At 38.6% G+C, this 17562-nt stretch overlaps 1 protein-coding gene across 1 annotated transcript in view; it reads left to right on the forward strand.

Annotated features, from left to right (window-relative positions):
- The first annotated feature begins 1499 nt into the window (after window positions 1-1499).
- LOC131033300 (tetraspanin-19) overlaps window positions 1500-17562 on the forward strand; it is an 81230-nt gene continuing 65167 nt past the window's right edge. The window contains exon 1 of the mRNA XM_057964486.2: window positions 1500-2118. Within this exon, the coding sequence (XP_057820469.2) occupies window positions 1946-2118 (173 nt within the window). The 5' untranslated portion in view covers window positions 1500-1945. The remainder of the gene's footprint in view (window positions 2119-17562) is intronic.

Here is a 17562-nt window from a genome sequence, read left to right on the forward strand (position 1 = left end):
TTAGTTTTTCTTTCTACCACAAAAGAGAGTGTGTGAGAGAGTTACAAGCCCACAAATTAAATTGTATACTAGTTGAAATATTTGATGTAAAATAAGGGCAAGGTCTATCGTAAACTTGTAACCTTATACTTCCATTTAATGAAAATGGTGTATTTTTTTTGTTTTGTATGGTAGTGTCCTCATCTCATTGTGTGTGTGGTGAGTATCTAGGGTTGCGTGGTTAGGTATTCCCTAATTGTGACCTCAAACTCATATTACATCATAGCTATTTCGACATAAAACAACCAAGCATATATGTTGTAGTGATAAATTTCAACATAGTTTATGGATGGTGAACCAATTACTTGTATGTTTGGATTTAAAACAATGACATAATTTTTGGATGGTGAGCTAATGTTGATAAAGTTTTGTTTAGAATAGTACAAATGAGTTTGTTTACTAAAGATAAGTGAATATGATGATTTTACTCAATAAAGGTGAGTAAATATGACAATGACAAGATGCTTTTTGAGACTCAAAATATTTTTCACATGAAAACATGATATTTTTAGACTTACTATCACATTTGAACAATCTATTGACTAAATTTTAGTAATATTCTCATACATGATAATATTATAACAAAACATGTTACTTAGTAATTCCATACAATAAAAAATATTACTATTATAAAAAAGTTATTAACAAAATTTAAATAGTATATTTATTTTAAATGACTTTTAGCATTAAATTCCCATAACATGTGATCAACTAACAAACATATGTATACTACAAAATTGTGAAGGTGTGTGACTATTTTGTTTTCAATGTAGCATGTGGAACCCATAAATTAATATAGATATGAATTTAACACAATGGTAATTGAAAATGTTTTTAGATTCAATCAAACTACAAAATTGTGAAGATATGTGACTATTTAATTTTTGATGTAACATGTGGAACCTAGAAATTAATATGATTTTAGATATGAATTTGTAACAATGGTAATTGAAAATGTCTTTAGATTCAATCAAACAAATATATACTACAAAATTATGAAAGGGTGCTACTATTTTGTTTTTATTGCAACATTGTGGAACCCATAAATTAATATGATTTTAGACATGCAATTGTGACAATAATGATTGAAAATGTCCTTTAGATTGAATCATCTATATTTTTTTTAAGACATTTTCAATCATACTGAACAACTATTCTAAATTAATTTTTTTCATTATCTTCCTAATTAAAATAATATTAATTTATCACTTAATCGTCACTATATATTATATATAAACTTTATATATATATATATATATATATATATATACTAGTAATCTGCGGAGAGATATCTTATAATAGAAGAGAATCATTGTAAAATAAATGTTATCTTAAAATACAAATCCATTAAAGTCTTGCATGCAAAAAGCTGTGAATGGAGACAAGTGGCGAGGGTTCTATTTTATTTGGAATAATAAAATAGCACCTCAACAAAAGCTAAAACATGGCCTATAATTTTCAAAATCACGCCCTTATCTATCACGGTCGGGGTGCGAGTACGATTGCAGAGAGTTTAAAATTCATTAAAAATTCAGTAATCATGAATTCCTCAACGACCAATCTCTTTGACTCATCTGTCAGGTGAACACGCGCACTTTTTTTCGAAGACCAGACATCTCAATGTCATATGCAGGGGCAAAGAACCAAATATAAGAAGAGAAAAAAACAGAGTTTAATGCACTCCAACCGCTTTGAAACGAATCTGCAACCTGACATGATTGGAAGTTTGCTCTACTTTAGGCGATTCTAAAACCAGTGATTTCAGATGGGTAGAGGCACTGCAATCACAAAATCTAAAAAATCTATTTGTCCATTGTTGTCTTTATACTGGGACAAATTGTGAGTGAATGTGGAAGGCAGTATAGTAGCAAAGGAGGACAGGTGAACATTGAGAGAGTGAAAAGTAATGAGGCACCAATTAAGGATTTATATAAAATGCGCTCTCAAGATAATAAATTCCATCTTAACTGTGGTCGGAGTAGGAATGATATCTTATTCTCTATGGATGCTCAAGAAGTGGCATGACCAACAACACACAGTGCATGGAATACATGACCTTGGAGTTGTAACTAGACCCTGGTAAGTACCATAAAAAAGAAAGAAATGACAGATCCGAGTAAGAAAAAAAATGGAAGCAGTTAGTTTAATTCTGGGTGATTACATGGGATTTGAAGCTGTAAATGCTTCATATTTCCTGTTTTCATCTGTTTCATTGCAAATGCAAACAATTAATTCAACTAGCTATGAATATTTTTCAATATGTATTGTCTCAATACGAGTGGCCTAATGAAGTAGTCTTTACAAGTAATCCACCAGGTTAAAGAAGGTATTATGATAGTACCACGGTTATCTTTGCATTTTGCGCTTTTTAATTTTTAATTTGGTGTGGTGCCGTTGCTTGATGTCACACATTTGGATAAATTATGTTAAGAATCCTGGAGACCTTTCTACTGCTGGATCAATTGAAATTAAGCAAAATTGTCCCTTGACTTCTTTAATGGAAGCTTTTTACTGCATTCTAGACAGGGGTTTGTGCTAAATATTGCTTCAACTCAGGGTTAATTCACATGAAATGTTAACATATGTTAAAATGCTTGCTCCTATGTACATATGATTTTTTTAAAATGTCTTGGTCAATCTAGAGTGAGGTTATTTGCTGCATTCTCATGATTAATAAACTTACGGAATGGTTGAATGCACCCTATAGTTATCACACTGCAATCTCACGTGTTTGCTAAACTGTTGGGGGCTGGGTTCTTGCAGTAATTGAGCCCAGGTTATGTTCTTACCGGTGCCCCCCATTTCCATCAGACCATAGCCCCTTGACTACTCTGCATAAATTAGTATTAAGGGTTTTATATTAATATAGATTAAATTAAAAGTTGCTTGTGTTGGTAAGTGAGTTCTCATCTAGCATTCTGTTGGTTTTTGTGTGAGATAAGAGTGTTTAAAAAACTAACATATGTACCAAAAGTTGTGCTGGAAGCTGGCTTTTGGGAGTGCAAATGAAGCATCCTCCCTTGCTGCAGTTTTAAAATCACCTCAAGGTTCCTGCAAGCTTTGTAGGATCCCTTGCATTTGGTCAGTGCCGCTATGACATGTCCACAGTTTCATGCTTACGGAAATCAGTAACACATCCCTTGTTGAGGATTTCGTTCCACATTAATATCTCTCTATCCTTGTGTACAAACTTAAAAGTCAGTGAGAGTGAAAATCTCACGTGGAGAACAACTCTGAGACAAGGTGGTTTATAGGACACTTCTCTACCAAAATCTTTTCGATTTTTAATGGTTTTTGGCATAATTAAGATGTACTTACCCCAGTGAGATTGACCTTGGTTGGAGCTAATCCAACACAAGAGAGATTATTAAGATTAACTTTATTCACACTTATTTACATAAACGCTTAAAAAGGATGAGAGAAGTCCACCATTCCACCTGATATCTACACATAATACACATAACTATCTTATTTAACGTAAGTCCTTATTATATTCTGCCATATCACCATCTCTTTATATACTTTTACTTTCTCACTACTCTTCTGTATCTGCTCACTACTCTTCTGTATCTGCTGTTTGTGAGCCATTTCAATATAGTGGCATATGTGATACCTCATATATGCACCAAAGAAAAAGGGGTCATAACCAACTGTTCATTCAAGTCATCATGTCATGCCATGGACCCCCATATGATGCCATATATGTGCAAAGCCAAAACTATTGAAAATAGTCCATCTGTCAGCATATGTGGTGGCATGATATGTTTGGGAGATTCATGCTATCGAGAAGGTTGAAATTACACAGATGAAGAATTCTGCTAACTATTCTCCAGACTGAACCAGTTGTCTTGTCTCTGAGAAAACAAGATGAAGAATCCCACAACCTTAGGAGACAATTAGTCGGTCATGCTCACAAAAATAGAAATGTGCAAGTCTTCGCCAAAATTCTGATGTTGCTCATCCCATATGGCCATTGTAGTTTTGCAGAAGTTGTGATGCTGATTATCTACTTCTCTGTGTAGCTCAATGGATGCCAAAAGTGGGAAGTGGTGAAGGTGACAACAAAGAGGCTGCATAGTTGATTTATCAATGGATGCCAAAAGTGGCAAGTGGTGGAGGTGACCACAAATAGACTGCCTATTTGATTTATCAGGTCTTACTGCCTAGACCCCACTAACTTTTCCTTCCATTTCGCTCCTTCAAACATCTTTTCTTCATTATTGTCTTTTAGTGTTTGTTTGTAGTGTGTCAAAACATAAGAGTTTTTTGGGTACACCATAAAGTTGAATGTTCGATCATTCCATTGTATATCAATATTGTGGGATATTGTAAAAAATTATCCCATCCCTTCACAATTGTCTCTATATGGCAGACATGATGCCTCAAGCTTGCTAACTCGGTTGCCAATTTTACAATGGTGGAAGATTATTCCACTTTCCTTCATTCTGTGTCCAAGCTTTGAAGTTATGCTTGCTCACTTATTATAACCTCCTGCATTCTATCCATTTGGGGACATGTCACCATGTCTATCTCATTGATATTGGTAATGGTTGTTGCTTGTGGCACCAACTTCTATATAAAGGTATTTCCTAGAGAAATCAGTTCCCTTCTTTCCTCCCTTATTTCATCTTTAGTTATTTTATAATTTGACGTTGCTAGTGATAACTGCTGCCTAACCTGGTCAAGTTCATCCTTTGTCTTTTTCATGATTGTGCCCAACTAAGATAGAAGTAACCCACAACAACTTCTTTGTCCTGAGTGGTTTTGTTATTGTAGCCTTCAATTTATCTTTCTCCTCTTTGATTTAAGGGATCAATGGTCTCTTGAATGTATGCTTCTACCACGTCTTGTTTGAATGATTGTTTCTTATTTTTAGAGGGGTCCACTTGATTTGGAATGTTCTCCACCATGCTTTCTAGCCAGGTCTAATTGGTAGGGATGGGGATATTATGGCCTTGTGTCAGTGAGTTCAATGAGAGAATGAACTAAGTAGTTGACTAGGATGTTGTATATTCCGTGCCACTGTTCAAGGGCACAGCATCTCGTAGCCTTTATGGCAATTGAGCCCAGGTCAACTAAGATAAAAATTATGTATTAATAAATTCAGGGCAGACTTAGTAGTGAAATTAAGAGAATATCTACTAGGGCTGACTTATTGAAGTAATCAACTTTTAAGAGGTTTAGAATAAATCATATATATATATATATATATATATATATATTATACATACATACATACATACATATGTACACACACATATGTATATATATATGTACACACACACACACATATACATATAGTACATACGTATGTATGTACTCTCTCTCTCTCTCTCTATATATATATATATATATATAGAGAGAGAGAGAGAGAGAGAGAGAGAGAGAGAGAGAGAGAGAGAGAGAGAGAGAGAGAGAGAGAGAGTACATACATGTAATATCCCAGTAATTTTTGTTTTGAATTTTTAACAATAAGCGAGACAAGCAATCACCACAACCCGTTAAGGTTAGAGAAATAAACCAAACTACTGAAAGGGAACCCTTCCACCTTTTGTTCATCGAGAGCCCAGTCTGGGAGGGTGAGAGCATACGATGTTCCGAGGATCGTTAGCAACAATAATCAAACTGAAATTACAATGCCTGGGCGGCAAGCCAGCCCCTTCTGCTTATCCAGTAGGACAAAAACCAAACTCTTGGTGGTAAACCGACCAAGGGAAAATGACAAGATACTGAAATTCAATCACTCTACCGCGTGTTTCAGCAGGAGGACATTACATTAAACTATCACTCTACCGCATATTTCAGCGGGAGGACCATTGTATTGAACTTATCACTCGACCACTTATTCAGTGGGAGGACTGAGTACAAAAACTGAATTACAAACCTTAGAAGGCGGCAAGCCAGCCTCTTCCACTTATGCAGTGGGGATTACAAATAAGAGCAGAAAGAAGGGATGATCAATACTACTGAAACAACCTTACAAAATAGAGATGAGATGAGAAGAGTAATTGCAGATTTCTACAACAAGACTATCATTTTCTGTTACAACTAATCTGCAAGCTGAAAGTACTATTCAACAACCTATGGAAACATCAAAATACTCATAACTCTCTCATTTTTCACCCGAATCAACTCAAATCAATCCCAATCCCCCAATATAACACTAACAACAACCTCCAATCCAAACTACAACCCCAAACAACCCTTATTTAATTTGCACACATCCCAATGCAATTTCAGAAACCCATGCGATACCTAGGGATTTCGATTTTGTCTAGAAAAATCAATGCTCAATTAAACTTGCTAAAAACTTACACAATGTATCGCCATGGCTAGGAAGGAAGGATGAGCCGGTACCTAGAATGATGGAGTTGCCTGGTTAAGAGATGTGAGCAAAATATACTTTCAGCAGTCCCGCGACCAGCAACCAGAAACACTCAAATCCAACATAGAACACTCCATAATCTGCAACTCATTCACCAATCAGCAATGGGAACACAAGGACACAACTAGGTACTATCTTGCAAGTACGAAACTGAGACTCAGCTAGGAAGCCAACTTCGAAGCTCAGATGGTCAGTAGCCAAATTGGCAGCACAACGATGCAATTTTCAAAGATGTGGAAATGGGAGCCCAAGTCTCATATTTATAACTTCACACACCTCAACCCCAAATGCAATTTCCTTCAATTTCAATGCCTTTCATTTGCATTTCACTCCACTACATGTGGACCCCAAATGTGGTGCCATTTCCCACAAGTCAAACCTCACGCCTAAGGCAAGGACCCACGTTACACTTTGGCAAATATTAGAGATAAGTCATAAAAAAAAAATATCTTTCTCAATATTTCGACATCTCTTTAATAAACATGAAATTCGCCAAGAACTTAGGAAAAATAGGCATTAATCCCAATTTTAATAAATCAGTCGCAAATAATCAGATTAATTAAATATTAAACCTTAGGATAAGGAAATAATATTTAATTACGTCGCAAATGACTCGTACTGATTATTATCACAATTAGGATGAAACTGAGCCCGGACGACCATATAACTGTTGCAGAATCAGAACCCCTGTCTACTGCCAAAAATAGAATTGTGCCACACAACCACTTACTAAAAATAGTAAGTCAAGAACTAATGCTCAGAAAAGCATGATCATCACGTCCAGAGGCAAAACATGGAGAGCTCAGTAGGAGAGTAACTCCAGAATGGTCATTCCTTGACTTACTAAAAATAGTAAGTCCTCGTTTCATCAATGTTAGACCCTCATTCTTCATTCCACCTAGCCTACAGGTCTCAGGAATAGGCTAATGGACCACTGGAAGGTCATCAATGAGAAGGGGACATTACAGTCCGTCCTTCCCAAAATTGCTTGTCCTCAAGCAACTGCAAGGCTGAATGCAATAAAATCTCCTCACTTTCCCACGTAGCATCCTCTACTGGTAGGTTCTTCCATTTGATCAAGTATTCCCTGATCACTCTTCTCCTCAAAGATCGTTCCCTGAATTCAAGGATAGCTTCCGGAACCAAAACCAATTCTCCCTCCTCATCAAGTGGAGGCAACTCAGTTGAAGCAACAACATTATGTCCTAGAGCCTTCTTAAGGCGAGACACATGAAATACATTATGGATCCTGCTGCTTGTTGGCAATTCCAACTCGCAAGCCACTTCTCCAACCCTTTTGTTGACTTTGAAAGGTCCATAGAATCGTGGCTTCAACTTCTCAACCCCACTCTTCTTGAGAGTAGACTGTCTGTAGGGCTGGAGCCTCAGATAAACCATGTCGCCCACCTCAAAGGTGCGCTCAATTCGCTGCTGATCAGCATACAACTTCTGCTGATTCTATGCATGCTGGAGATTGTCCCTCAAAATCTTCAGAATATCCTGACTCTGCTGCATCATATCCTTTGCCTGAGGGGTTCTGCTATCACCAAATACCAAATCTGCGAAGCTAGGAGCTTCATAACTATATAGTGCCATGAATGGTGACATCTGGATGGACATGTGATAGGAGGAATTGTAACAATATTCCCCTAGGTGAAGCCATCTTACCCAAGTATTCTGCTGCTCCGAGACATAGTTTTTAAGATAACCTTCCAACCACTTAGTCACTATCTCGGTCTGCCCATCAGTTTGAGGGTGATAACTGGTGCTTGGAGTGAGCACAGTACCACACAATCTGAAAATCTCTTGCCAAAAAGCACTTAGGAATTTGCTGTCCCTATCACTCACAATGTTCTTCGGTAAACCATGTAATCTGAACACCTCCCAGAAGAACATTTCAGCAACTTGTGCTGCTGTAAAAGAGCTGGTGATGGCAAAGAAATGAGCAAACTTTGTAAGTCTGTCCACCACCACATAGATACTATCTTTCCCTTGAGCCTGAGGCAACCCTGTGATGAAATGCATGGAAATACTTTCCCATTTTTGACTGGGAATAGGCAAGGGTTGTAACAAACCAGCTGGTAGAGTGTGCTCATCTTTGTTCCTCTGACATGTATGACACTCCTTAATGTACTTCAAAACATCATTTTTCAGTCCCTTCCAAGAGAATCTCTCCCAGATCTGCCTGTATGTTTTGAAATAACCTTGGTGACCAGCAAGGGGGATGTCATGGAAGGTCTTCAAAATCTTCTCTTTTAACTTAGATTCAACTACTATGAAGATTCTTCCCTTGTACAGGATCAATCCCTCAACCAATTTGTACCTTTCATCATGAAAAGTACCTTCTATAAGGTTGGTTGCAAACTGATTTTTGGCATAATCAGCAAGCAACAACTCTCTCCAATCAACAGTAAGCTTGCAAAGTGAGCTTAAATGGGGTCTTCTGGATAAGGCATCCGCCACAATATTGTTTTTACCCTTAACATACTCAATATCGAAATCATAAGCTTGTAGCTTACTCACCCATTTCTGCGGTCTCTCATTCAGATCCTTCTGATGCATGAAGTGTTTAAGAATATTGTGATCAGTCTTAACAATGAATTTACTCCCTACCAGATACTGTCTGAACTTTGCAAGGGCATGCATTATGGCAAGCATTTCCTTGTCATAAATGGAATACAGTCTCTTAGGACCTCTCAATTTTCTGTTCTCAAAGACTATAGGGTGCTTTTCTTGCATGAGGACCGCACCAACACCTTCCCTAGATGCATCACACTATAGTTCAAATGGCTTGGTGAAATCAGGGAATGCTAAAACAGGGCAGGAACTCATGATCCCTTTAAATTGCTCAAATGTTGTCTGTGCCTTGTCGGACCATTCAAAAGCTCCTTTCTTTGTGAGATCTGTAAGGGGGGTAACCAACTGAGAATACCCCTTCACGAACCTCCGATAGAATCCACACAATCCCAAAAATCCCCTCAAATGTGTCATGTTTTCGGGAGTAGGCCAATCAAGGACGGCTTTAATCTTTTCGGGATCCACCTTCACACCACCCGCACTGATAATGTGACCGAGGTAGAGCAACTCTTCCATCCCAAACTCACATTTGGACTCCTTGGCAAACAGGGACTTAGATTCTAATATGCCCAACACTTCATCCAACTGCTGTAAATGTTCTTTCCAAGATTTGTTGAATATTAGGATGTCATAAAAAAATATCAAAACGAACTTCCTTAATTGTTCTTGGAAGATTCTGTTCATGCATGACTGGAATGTAGCAGGAGCATTAGTCAAACCAAAAGGCATGACTAGGAACTCAAAATGCCCAAAGTGGCATCTAAAAGCAGTCTTCTCCACATCTGAAGCTCTCATTTTGATCTGATGGTACCCTGATCTAAGGTCAATCTTGGAAAAGAACACTGCCCCATGTAGCTCGTCAATGAGCTCATCAATTCTCGGAATAGGATATTGATTCTTGATGTTTTCTGATTCAGGGCTTTGTAATCCACACACATGCGCATGGTCCCATCCTTTTTTCTCACCAAAACAACAGCCGAAGCAAAGGGGCTTTTGCTAGGCCGTATGTAACCCATGTCAAGCAATTCCTGAATTGCTTTCTCAATCTCATCCTTCTGCTTCTTAGGATATCGGTAAGGAGTAGTCATGACTGGCTTAGCTCCTTCTTCAAGCTCAATAATGTGTTCGGCACCTCTTTCAGGGGGCTTGCCAGGAGGGGGATTTTCGAACACCTTGCTTCTCTTAGTTATCAAAGCTTGAATGTCTTTAGGATAATTTCTGTGCTCTTGTTGTGGTTTTGATGGCATTACCATGATCTTGCTTCCATCCTTGACCATTGCTCAAATATCTGAGGAATAGCTGCCCTTATCCACCAATGGATTGGAAGGCATTATCAAACACTCTGCTGCCCACTCCACCTGATTATGATGGATCAGCCTTTGCATTCTTTTCAAGGATACAACTTTAAGTCCCCCATGCGACATTCCTCTCAAAACTACCTTCTTTCCTTCAGACATGAATTTCAGCTCCATGGTTTGTAGGTTTAGTGTGATCTCACCAAGAGATCTCAGCCATTGAATCCCGCGGATTGCATCATCAGTCCCTCCAATATTCACCACAAATAAATCATCTTTGATTTCATGATTTCCCAACTTCAGAGACATGTTGGAAATCATTCAGTTACAGGATATAGTGGAGCCATTCGCTACCATGACGTTGAAGCCCTCAACTTCCTCTGCCACTAGTCCCTTTTTTTGCAACAATCCTTTCATCAATGAAGTTGTGTGTTGCACCTGTGTCAATGAGAGCTATGACACGATGCTCTCCAATCACACCTCGAACTCTGAAGGCTTCATTTTTGTGAATGCTCGAGAGTTGAGCAACCACTCCTCTATCTTCTGACCCAAATTCAGGCCCTTTAGGAGCCTCTTCATACTCGCTGTCCTCAACTTCAGTTTGCTGTTTTGAAATTTCAGAATCTGATCCATTTGCTGAATAGCATTCCATTTGATGCAAATTCCCTTTTCCATGGCACCTATGTCCGGGAACCCAAGGTTCTCTGCAAGAATAACAAAGATTCTTTCTCCGGAGCTCTTGACGGAGCTCATCATCCATACGCGGAGGGAACCTCTTGGTCTAATTCGTGAACTTCTTCTTGTCCTTTCTGAAAGGGAAAGGCTTGGACTGAACTTTACTCTTTGGGGCAGCCAACTCCATACTTCTAGATTTTTTTATAGCTTTTGCCAGGGTGGACGGATCGAAAGCTTTGACCCATCCTCTCAAAGGTTCTTCAAGTCCTTCAGTGAAAAGGACAACCAACTGCTTCTTTGAGATGCTACTCACCATGACTGACAGGTTTTGGAATTCAGTCACGTAAGTATTCAATGAACCTTGCTGCTTGAGTTGTGCAAGTTATCTGAACTTCACCTCTGGATCCCTGGTGTCTAATCTCTCAATCAGCCTGTTGGTGAAATCAGCATAGGTGGTGATTAAGTTGTGACCAAGGGTGACCAACCCATGGTACCACCATTCGTGGGCCACTCCATCCAAGTGCAAGGTAGCAAACTTGATGGCAACTTCCTCTGGCATCGGCCTCAAGGACAAGTAATTGTCCAACTTTTGTACCCATGCTCTAGCTGTACTCTTAGCACTTCTATCAAAGTGTGCTAATGTCACTCTTCCAAAAGCTTGCTGATAATCTCTTGGGGCAGTAGACTTATAGTCATTCCTCCTTCCTCTCTTCATTTTTTGATTCATAAACTGATCCAAAGTTAGGATATCTCGGATCTCACTAGGAAGAGAAGCATACTCCATGTAGTTGTTTCTTATTTCATCAGCTGTGGGTATCTCTGTTTCAGCCTGTTGTACTTCTCTTGGCAGAAATACAGGTTGTAAAGGCCTTGGTGCTGAATCTCCATGGTTACTCCTGTTGTTACTCCCATTTCCATTGCCTACAGGAGCATTAGAAGTGCTGGCTTCCGGTCCATTGTTGGGCTGATTAGGGACCCCAACAACGTTCTGGTTGAGCTTTGCCAACAGTAAAGACATCATGTCCATCATGGCATTGAATTGCCTCTTTGCCTTCTTGTCAGGTGCCTCATTTGTCTCTATAGTCTTATCTGCCATTGAATCCACTGAATCTGAGGTATCTAGATCCTTCCCTCTATTTCTCAGTACTTCTGAAAATGTGTCCTCTTCGGGCACTATAGGAATCTGAAACTGCTGTCTCTTCTGCTCTCTGTTGTAGTATCTGACGTCTCTTTCACTCATGGAGACTTCTGAACCCACTGACTCTCATAGGCTGGCAGGAAGACCAACTCTGATACTACTGTAATATCCCAGTAATTTTTTTTTTGAATTTTTAACAATAAGCGACACAAGCAATCACCACAACCCGTTAAGGTTAGAGAAATAAACCGAACTACTGAAAGGGAACCCTTCCACCTTTTGTTCATCGAGAGCCCAGTCTGGGAGGGTGAGAGCATACGGTGTTCCGAGGATCGTTAGCAACAATAATCAAACTGAAATTACAATGCCTGGGCGGCAAGCTAGCCCCTTCTGCTTATCCAACAGGACAAAAACCAAACTCTTGGCGGTAAACCGACCAAGGGAAAATGACAAGAAACTGAAATTCAATCACTCTACTATGTGTTTCAGCGGGAGGACATTACATTAAGCTATCACTCTACCGCATATTTCAGCGGGAGGACCATTGTATTGAACTTATCACTCGACCACTTATTCAGTGGGAGGACTGAGTACAAAAACTGAATTACAAAACTTAGAAAGCGGCAAGCCAGCCTCTTCCACTTATGCAGTGGGGATTACAAATAAGAGCAGAAAGAAGGGATGATCAGTACTATTGAAACAACCTTACAAAATAGAGATGAGATGAGAAGAGTAATTGCAGATTTCTACAACAAGATTATTATCATTTTCTGTTACAACTAATCTGCAAGCTGAAAGTACTATTCAACAACCTATGGAAACATCAAAATACTCATAACTCTCTCATTTTTCACCCGAATCAACTCAAATCAATCCCAATCCCCCAATATAACACTAACAACAACCTCCAATCCAAACTACAACCCCAAACAACCCTTATTTAATTTGCACACATCCCAATGCAATTTCAGAAACCCATGCGATACCTAGGGATTTCGATTTTGTCTAGAAAAATCAATGCTCAATTAAACTTGCTAAAAACTTACACAATGTATCGCCATGGCTAGGAAGGAAGGATGAGCCGGTACCTAGAATGATGGAGTTGCCTGGTTAAGAGATGTGAGCAAAATATACTTTCAGCAGTCCCGCGACCAGCAACCAGAAACACTCAAATCCAACATAGAACACTCCATAATCTGCAACTCATTCACCAATCAGCAATGGGAACACAAGGACACAGCTAGGTACTATCTTGCAAGTACGAAACTGAGACTCAGCTAGGAAGCCAACTTCGAAGCTCAGATGGTCAGTAGCCAAATTGGTAGCACAACGATGCAATTTTCAAAGATGTGGAAATGGGAGCCCAAGTCTCATATTTATAACTTCACACACCTCAACCCCAAATGCAATTTCCTTCAATTTCAATGCCTTTCATTTGCATTTCACTCCACTACATGTGGACCCCAAATGTGGTGCCATTTCCCACAAGTCAAACCTCACGCCTAAGGCAAGGACCCACGTTACACTTTGGCAAATATTAGAGATAAGTCATAAAAAAAAAATATCTTTCTCAATATTTCGACATCTCTTTAATAAACATGAAATTCGCCAAGAACTTAGGAAAAATAGGCATTAATCCCAATTTTAATAAATCAGTCGCAAATAATCAGATTAATTAAATATTAAACCTTAGGATAAGGAAATAATATTTAATTACGTCGCAAATGACTCCCGTACTGATTATTATCACAGTCAGGATGAAACTGAGCCCAAACAACCACATAACTGCTGCAGAATCAGAACCCCTGTCTACTGCCAAAAATAGAATTGTGCCACACAACCACTTACTAAAAATAGTAAGTCAAGAACTAATGCTCAGAAAAACATGATCATCGCGTCCAGAGGCAAAACATGGAGAGCTCAGTAGGAGAGTAACTCCAGAATGGTCATTCCTTGACTTACTAAAAATAGTAAGTCCTCGTTTCATCAATGCTGGACCCTCATTCTTCATTCCACCTAGCCTACGGGTCTCAGGAATAGGCTAATGGACCATTGGAAGGTCATCAGTGAGAAGGGGACATTACGATATATATATATATATATATAGATAGATAGATAGAGAGAGAGAGAGAGAGAGAGAGAGAGAGAGAGAGAGAGAGAGAGAGAGTACATACATATGTATGTACTATGTATATATATATATATCAGGCCGACTTCACTACTGGCGCCTTAGGCTGACTTCATTTATCGATGCCCAAATTAATGAGTATCAATAAGCAGCGAGGGGTATAAATAAATGCAGCGCCTGTGATAGGAGAAGAAAAGGGTTAAGGTTAGACTTAATAAATAAACCATGAGCAGCAGTTATCATTAGTATTAGAGCAGCGATTATGTTGGAAGGTTGGTGCCTTCATCCTCTTGGTTGTTCAATGCCACCCTTGGGGATTCATGACTTGGCTTAATCGCCTCTCGTGGTTTGTTTATCTCTTGTGTTTGTATCGAACATTAATAGGTTGATCTTTTGGTGCAACGACAAACCTTGGGCCAACAAGTGGTATCAGAGCTCAGGTCATGGGTTCGAATCCCTTGGTCGTGCTAGGGGGGGACTGGAAGGTTGGTGCCTTCATCCTCTTGGTTGTTCAGCACTGCCCTTGGGGATTCGTGACATGGCTTAACTACCTCTTGTGGTTTGTTTATCTCTCGTGTTTGTATCGAACATTAATAGGTCGATCTTTTGGTGCAACGACAAACCTTGGGCCAACGGATTAAGACTATATGACAAAGAGGCATGTCCCTCTTGGTTTTCGTAGTAGGAATGTATGTAGATAATCTCTTGCTTCTAATATATATAGATATTCATAATCAATGATAATGAAGATTCCTTTAAAGCTTCAGCCAATTTGTCGTCCCATTATGGAGGGGAGATAGTGCATATGAGGAAGGCAAATAGCTTGGAAGCCATTCCGGTAGAGACACCCCAAGTGGGGCTGGGAGTCCAAATGGCGGATGTCCTTTTGTGCTACTGGGCTGGATGGAACGGCTCAAGGTGCTTTGTATGATCTCCCAAGTGGTGCTCCATAATGAAGATGGGTTGTTGGGTAGAACCTTAAAGGAATCCCACATGTATATTATGTAATTTACAATAATGATTAAGATAATGTCCCTAACCCTTGTATGAATGATTGACTTTATATCTAACATGATTGAGGGGTCTCAATCAAGATCTAATTGGTAAATGAGATCTCTATTCCATTTCTTACTGTACTTGGAATGGTGATTTTAGGGCAAAAACTAGGGCTATACTATATATAATCTAATGGCCCTCATATTTCGTGAGGCAAAATGTACCCACAGTTTGTAAAGCTCATGGGGCCTGAAATTGTTTTTAGACCATTGATATCTATTGAGATCAATGTTCCAAAAGCAATTTCGGGCCTCATGAGCATTACAAATCGGGGTACATTTTACCTTGCAAAATATAGCGAGGGCCTTTAGATTATATTTTAAGTCAATGGTGGCAACTAAAGATTGGTGATATGGCCCTAAAGTAACTAATAATTATGATATATTGTCGGTGAATTAATTTAGATTTCTACAATAACTTATAAAATTTAGAACCATATATCAAATCTTGTGGCAAGTTTTAATTTTAAAAGTTTTATAAAATACAATCTTTGGCGATTTATTAAAATAAAATTTTGTAAAAATGTGGCGATTCAGGTTGTCTTATAGCTTGAACTATTAACCAAATGTTGATTTCCAAATTTCAACTATTAGCCAATTGGTGAATATTCACCACTAAAAAAATCATTGGACATAGGGTGGGGTCAAAAGTTAAATAAAAAATGACACTTAGGGAGGCTAAACAAGGCCTAGGACAATATTGGGAAGGGGAACACCATGGCTAAGAAAAAATGATTAAAAAGACATACAAAACGCAGATGAAAAGAGCTAAAATGGACACGAAATTGTGATAAGGGTATGCAAATTCCATTGCCTTAGAAAGTTATGAAATGCTCTGTGGTTGCAATGCTAGAGGTTTGTGTGTTCTTTCCATTGTAGGAATAAGAAGAAGAAGGAACTTCATTGGGCAGACTTGTCAAAATTTTGACAGCAAAAGAGGGCACTTCATTGGGGAGACTGTGTCAAAATTTTGAGAGAGCAAATGAATGTACTAGTCTTTGTTTATGAATGAGCAAGTTTTTGTTTTCCAGATTTGTGTTGTAGCTCTTGTTCCTTGTGTGCGGCTCATCTTTGTGTTGGCTGCAAGGTTAAGATTGCCATTCATTTGGCTCTCTATCCTTGATTGCATTTGCTTCTTCTAGTAATTGAATCCTTTGTTTTTGGATTTTTACCATGCCATGCTTTTTGCCTCATCTTCTCTTATAATTGGTTATAAATTGCAATAAATTTTTTTTCATCTATTTTCCAAGTCTATCAATATTTCCTTTAAAGAATCATCTGTTAGGATTCCCAAAGATACTGAGAGGTGGGGGTGAATCAGTATCTAACCGGTATATCAAATTACTTGATTTAAAACATGAAAAGCATGTTAAAACTGAGTACCGGTAAACCAGAAATAATGCAGTAAATAAGAACAATAACAACAACATGAGAAGCCCACCATAACACAGTATTTTAATGAGGAAACCCGATGTGGGAAAAACCTCGGTGGGATTTGTGACCCACAATATTCGCTTACTGGCCAATAAGGGAATATTACTCTTACAATAGGTGCCTGCACATTCAGGAAGGCCAAGTGCCTAGAGCTCATTGCTCAATTACAAAAGAAGACTCACTGACTTACAAAAATGGATTATACTAATCCAATGTCTTGTACTGCTTTAGATTAGCATCTGCTATGCTAGATTCAGTACCGGTTTAAGCTCTGCTACAACATAAACCCTTAACCAATAATTCGCATATTAGGTCTACTATTACTTTTCCATACTTCGCATCCTATCTCGTCTTCAAAATGATCTACAATGATCTCATACACATATATGAGTCATATTACAATCGGCCATGTCGGCTTACAAAAGATTTTACAATTAATTACAAAATATATTAATACAAAATTGCTGTCGGCCAGGATGCCAGTATTCTTCCTTTTCGCTGTCGGTGTACTGTGTGCCGGTGTAGAGTTTGCCGGTGCCGATGCCGGTGCCTGTGTCTGCTGCTGGTATCACATGATTGCAAGGTTGCCATCAATGACAATACCTTCAATCACCTACAATTTCTCATTGGAGTGTGCATTTGCCAACATCATCATCATTTATTCTAGTGTTTATCGCTATTGTCAAACATGAAATAACATATTCTTTGGGCCCCTTTGCTTCAGAATCATATAATAACTCAAATGGGTTAATACTTTGTGTCTTTTATGGGTTGCCCGGTATGGCCACAATATTGTTGGCATCATATCATCCAAATTAATCCTTCGTAGAGGGCAT

Source organism: Cryptomeria japonica, chromosome 6, assembly GCF_030272615.1.
Source record: "Cryptomeria japonica chromosome 6, Sugi_1.0, whole genome shotgun sequence".
In the NCBI taxonomy this organism is placed as follows: domain Eukaryota; kingdom Viridiplantae; phylum Streptophyta; class Pinopsida; order Cupressales; family Cupressaceae; genus Cryptomeria; species Cryptomeria japonica.